The 5,795-nt window shown below is 41.2% G+C and overlaps 1 protein-coding gene across 2 annotated transcripts in view; it reads right to left on the minus strand.

Moving 5' to 3' along the window:
• SYT17 (synaptotagmin 17) overlaps positions 1-5,795 on the minus strand; it is a 97,260-nt gene that overhangs the window by 28,915 nt on the left and 62,550 nt on the right. For both annotated transcript variants that reach the window (XM_004373295.2, XM_004373296.1), the window contains exons 6-7: positions 2,934-3,054; positions 1,100-1,255 (exon numbers count right to left, since the gene is read on the minus strand). In XM_004373295.2, coding sequence (XP_004373352.1) covers positions 1,100-1,255; positions 2,934-3,054 — 277 coding nt within the window. The remainder of the gene's footprint in view (positions 1-1,099; positions 1,256-2,933; positions 3,055-5,795) is intronic.

A 5,795-nucleotide genomic window follows, 5' to 3' on the forward strand; every position in this document is an offset into this window, starting at 1 on the left:
TGGCTTCATCCTGCTTTCCCTCTCTTGCTCTCTCACTTGCTTGCTCTGATTGATGTCATCTGCCATGATGTAAGCTGCCCTGTGGAGAAGCCCATATGGCAAAGAGCCGAGGTGGCCACTGGCCAACAGCCAGGAAGGAGTTGTGGCTCTCAGTCCCACAGCCTGTGAGGAACTGAATCCTGCTAACAATCACGTGAGTGAGCTTAGAAAAGATCCTCCTCAGTCGAGCCTTTAGATGAGACTGCAGCCCTGGCCAATACCTTTATTATAGCAGCCTTGTCAGAGTCCCTGAGCCAGAACCACCCAGCTAAACTATGTCCGGATTTCCTACCCATAGGAAGAATGTTATGCAGCAATAGATAACTAATGTTGTCAAGTGCCATCAAGTCATTTTTGACTCACAGAGACCCCATGTGACAGAGTAGAACTGCCCCATAGGGTTTTCTAGGCTGTAATCTTTATGCAAGCAGATCACCAGGTCTTTCTCCTGTGGAGTGGCTGGCGGGTTCAACCGCCAACCTTCTGGCTAGTAGCCAAACACTTATCGCTGTGCCGCCAGGGCTCCTTTAACTAATACACCCCTGGAATCAACAAACTAAATTCTATCAGACAGTGACACACAAAGCCTTTACTCAAACACTATGTCCTTTGGGAAGTCTTTCAAAATTCTCTTGTCTGGGTTAGATGACCCTGTTTTGTCATGTTTCCCCATTCAACAATAAGCAACTTGAATTATCACCATCATAAAAGCTAACACAGAGTGGGCGCTTATTATGTGCCAGGCTCTATTTTACAGATAAGGAAACTGAGGCTCAGATGGATTAATAAGTAACCTACCTGAGGCTTTGGTTACTATGTGGCAGGGCCAGGTAGTCTGGCTCCAGAACCCACATTTGTAAAAATTATGCTAGATGGTTCTATATTGATGATTTTATTGAATCTTGCCCAAGTTCACACGTGGTAAGCAGATTCAAACCCAGCTAGTTGAACATTAGACTTGAGGTCTTAAACATGACCCTTTATGAATGCTTTCTGTCTCTAGAATAATAAATTGAACACGCCTCACATGGGGTACATCAGAATCTGAAAAGCTACCTACCTGTAAACACTAGGCTAGCATTTTCCAGTTCTTCTTGTGGAACTTTGAAGCTGAAGGATTCATTGTAGAAAGGATCAATCGTGCCTCTTAAGAAGGATGTCTTCTTGGTTTTCACAAGCTTGAGTCCATGTACCAGTTGTATTTTCACAAAGGGGTCTGAGAATTGGACACAGCATCAGAATATTAGAGATGCAGAAATCTAATCCATCCATCCATTCATTCATTTCACTTCCCACCCATCGTTTCTTCTATCCATCCATTTATCCATTCAACATTCAATTCATCTAGCAGTTTACCCATCCACCATCATTTCACCATCATTTCAGCTATACCTTCTTTTATCCATCCATCTGATAGTCCAACTATCCATCCATCCTTTCATCCCTCCATTCTTCCATCCATCCATCAGTCCAGGCATTCACTCCTCCTTTCATTCATCTACCATCCATCCATCCTTTTTTTCCATCCAACTGCTTATCTACTCATCCCTTCCTCTTTCCCTCCAGCCATTCAATATTTTTTGAGCCCCTCCCATGTGTCAGGCATTGTGTTCATTTTACAGATGAGGAAACTGAGGACACAAAATGAAAAGTGATTTGCTTAAGATCTGGCTGGTGGAGGCAGAGCTTTCTGTCCATGGCCTCTATGCCCTAGAACCCACCATCATGTCAGTGAGCTCATAGCCCATTCACAAGAAAACAGAAATGGCCAAATTATAATTTTCTTTTAAAAAAAAAAAATTTTTTTTTATTGGGTTTTAGGTGAATGTTTACACATCAAATTAGGTTCCCATTTAACATACAACTATCACTCTTAGATCACTTTATAGTTTACAAAAGGATTCGGGTCCATTATCTAATTTAACATTTGTTTAAACAATCCAGTGAGACAAGTACTGTTATTATCTCCATTTTTCAGGTGGAGAAACTGAGGCTTAGAGACGTTAACTTTCCCAAGGCCACATTATTTGCAAGCACTAGAATTGTGATTTAGTTCCAGGCAGTCTGACTCTAGAACCCTTAATTGTTTTATCTTACTGCCTCTCCCACTACATGAGTCTGAAACTCTCTAGCCTTAACACCATTCCCTCCTCTGACCACTTCGGAGCCTGTGGCTTCAATGTGGCTTTTGAAAATGTAAGGTGTCTTCTAAATTCGGCTGTCACCTTAGAGCAAAAACAATTTATTGTAGTCACTGCATTTACGGAAGACAGTATCTCCACCACTGACCTGAAGCTATCCCAGCAACCATGGCGGCTTTAGTAATAACGTCCTTTGCTATTAGAAGAAGCTACGTAAAAATGGAATGGAATCTATTCCATTTCTTAAAAATTCATGTGTGAATTGGGTTTGCTATAAATTAGACCCTTTAAATACAAGTCTTTTCATAGCAACTGTTTGACCAAGATTTATGGTACACTTGAAGCAAGCTCAGAAAAAACCCTTTGGGTGTGTCCAACCTCTCTTGCTGATTAGAATGCACTATCACTGCCCACTATCGCCACCTGGTGCATTGTGCCTGTTATTGCAGGCATAGTATTTGGAAGGACAAGTAAATTGCTTGAGGCTGCATATGTATAGATAGACACAAGAGATTTTCAGTAGTTATCACACCTGATCTCAGTCAAGTTCCCAATTCAGACAGGGTTACCCGTTCATCTCAAGAGACATTTGATCATTTATTTTCCCTCCTGAACTAGCATCCTAGTTCTGGATGCTCCCTACCCTCACAGGATCTTATTAATAGTATCTAGGATGCAGAAAAAGAGATTGTGCCAAATAAACGCAGATGCCCTGTTAAAGAACTGGGGGAGGGAGGAAAGAGAATACTGTACCTGAACCTTGGCTCACATCTGTCTGAAGAAGTTGCTTGGCTCGGATAACATCAACATTCAGTCTGCCAGCGCTTGGGAGATAATTCAGTGACAGAAGCAGCTCCCCCAGCTCCACTTCATTCTGCAGAGAAAGGAAATGGTCAGGAAGTTGCCCTTTTTTTTTTTTTTAATTCCCTTTATATCCACTATGCAGAAGATTGATTCCAGCAGCTCACAAATGGGCTTCTGTGGGTGGATCAGAAGAAACAGGGTGTCTCTTTCTTTGACTTCTTTTAGCCTCTGCCGCCAATTATTTTCTTCCATCTATCTCAGAAAGTTCTTTCTGCAATTAGAATGTTTAACGACCACAACAAAAGCATCAATAGTATTAAGTGAATGCATGTCAAGTACTGTCTGAAGTGCTTTACAAGTATTAACCAATTTAATCTTAGAGGTATTATTACTTCTGTTTAATAAATAAGGAAACTGAGGCTCAGAGGGGTTAAATAACCTGTTCAAGGCCACACAGCGAGAAGGTGGTAAGCTGGCATTTGAACCCAGGGAGCCTGATTCCCAATACTCTGACCACTGTGCTATTCTGCCTTCTAGTAGGATACCTGGGAGGCTGAACACCCTGCAGAATAACTATTTTGGTGAAAAATCTGTTCTTAACCTGTAGTCTACAACTGTGCCCACGCTTCCAGCTTCACCATGGCAACGCTTGGCACTGGGACATCCTTTGTTAAAGAGTTCCCATTCTCTCGATGTCAACACTACCACACTTGTAGAAAATTCACATAAGCAGTCAAATACACGCCTCCATGTTCCTAAAGGTACCTAGAGAACAGGCGCCCCCTCCCTCGATTTCTTTAAATCAAAAAAATATATATATTGTAGAAAATTTCAACCATACACAAAATTAGATAGACTAGCATAATGAATTCCCATGAATCCATCAATCAGCTGTAACAATTATCAACATTTTGCCAAATGATGTTTCTTCTATACACCCTACTTTGAAATATTTTAGCTGAATATTTTAAACCAAGTCCCAGACATGATGCCATTATACCTGTATATCCTTCAGCACGTGTCTCTCAATGATAAGGTTAAAACAAGCATTTTTGTTACGGGAAATTTTCCAAAAATACACAAAAGAAGCCAGAAGGGTATAAGGAACCTCATATACCCATCATCACTCAGCTTCAACAATGACCAACTCATGGCCAATCTCCTTTTTTTCCAGTGTAACAGAGAGGGTGACTTTAACAAGAAGCAAAAATGTTCAAAAGAAGAAAGACATAGAGCTCATCTCTTTCTCAATTCAACTTCCAATATGCAAAACAAGCACATGAAAGAAAAAATGTTGGGAGACTTCAGAATCTAGCAGAAATTTCACAGGTTCTGGAGTCAGACCAAACTGGATTTGAATCCTGGCTCTGGAACTTCTTGACTGTTAATAGACTGAAGTGTCCCCCCAAAATATGTGTTGTAAATCCTAACCTCTACACCTGTGGTTATAATCCCATTTGGGAATGGGTTGTCTGTGTTATGTTAATGAGACAGGATTAGTGGAGGGTGTGCCTTGAGTCCATCTCTTCTGAGATATAAAAGAGATTAAACAAGCAAGGCAGTGAGCAAAGACATGAGGGTAGAGGGATGCCAAGCCACATGCTGCCCAGGAGCAGATGCTCAGAGATAAGGACCTTCCTCCCGAGATGACAGAGAGAGAAAGCCTTCCCCTAGAGCCAACACCCTGAATTCAGACTTCTAACTTCCTAAACTGTAAGAAAATAAATTTCTGTTTGTTAAGCTACCCACTTGTGGTATTTCTGGTATAGCAGCACTAGATAACTAAGACATTGGCTGTGTGATATTGGACAAAGCATTCAACATCTCTGTGTTTCAGTTTCCCTTTTTATGAGATCTTCTTCTTATCTCTTACTTTGTGATCTCTGTCTCGCATATATAGATAGTCAACAATGGGATTCTCTTCTCACAGCCAATCCTGATTCACCTTTACCCTCATTGTAGCTATACGTCCCCATATTATTTTGAAGTAACTCCTAGGCATCATATTATCTTATCTACAATATTTCTGTATGTATCCCTAAAAAATAAGATTCATCCATCCATCCATCCATCTACAATCTCTATCCTTTTTGGTTTCAGTCATTTCAACAAACTAATGCTAAATGACAGCTCTAGAAAAATGACTGGCACATGGCAGATACTCAATAACATTTGCTGCATGGATGAACGGTCAAACTGAAAGACTCCTGCACCAAGGGAGTTAGTCCCCACGCAAACAGAAACAACCTCACCTATGAGCTCAGAGGTTGCAAAGTGGCAGCTGCAGATGTGTTTCGTTTGGCTCACACTATGTTTAAAAAAATAAACAGCTGCCAACATTTAAGACTCAAGATGTTTCACATTTTTAAACTTCCAGATTTCTTGCCTTTGTCAAGAAACAGGAGGATCTGGCAATGCTGAGCCCATGTTCTCATCTGGCAACATTTGGCAAAAAAAAAAAAAAAAAAAAAAAGTACAGCACGGCTTCCTTTTATTTATTACTTGTTATTGTTTTTGTTTCTTCAGGGTTTATTATTACAGGGTGGGGCCGGACACAGCTGAGAAGCACGTATCCATCCCGGGAGCACAGCTTCGTTTTTGATGGAGGATGTTCAACCATCACCCTTCACTCTCTTCATTTCACTGCACCCCCCCCAGGCCTCCTTCACCACTTTCCAATGCCCATAAAGATTAAAAACCGGAAAACCAAACCTGATGCCATACACATTACAGCCTAGAAAAGCTTACAGGGCAGTTGTCACATGGGGTTGCTATGAGCGGAAGACGACATGACGGCACCCAACAACAGCA

The sequence above is a fragment of the Trichechus manatus genome, unplaced genomic scaffold (assembly GCF_000243295.1).
Source record: "Trichechus manatus latirostris isolate Lorelei unplaced genomic scaffold, TriManLat1.0 scaffold00024, whole genome shotgun sequence".
NCBI lineage: Eukaryota > Metazoa > Chordata > Mammalia > Sirenia > Trichechidae > Trichechus > Trichechus manatus.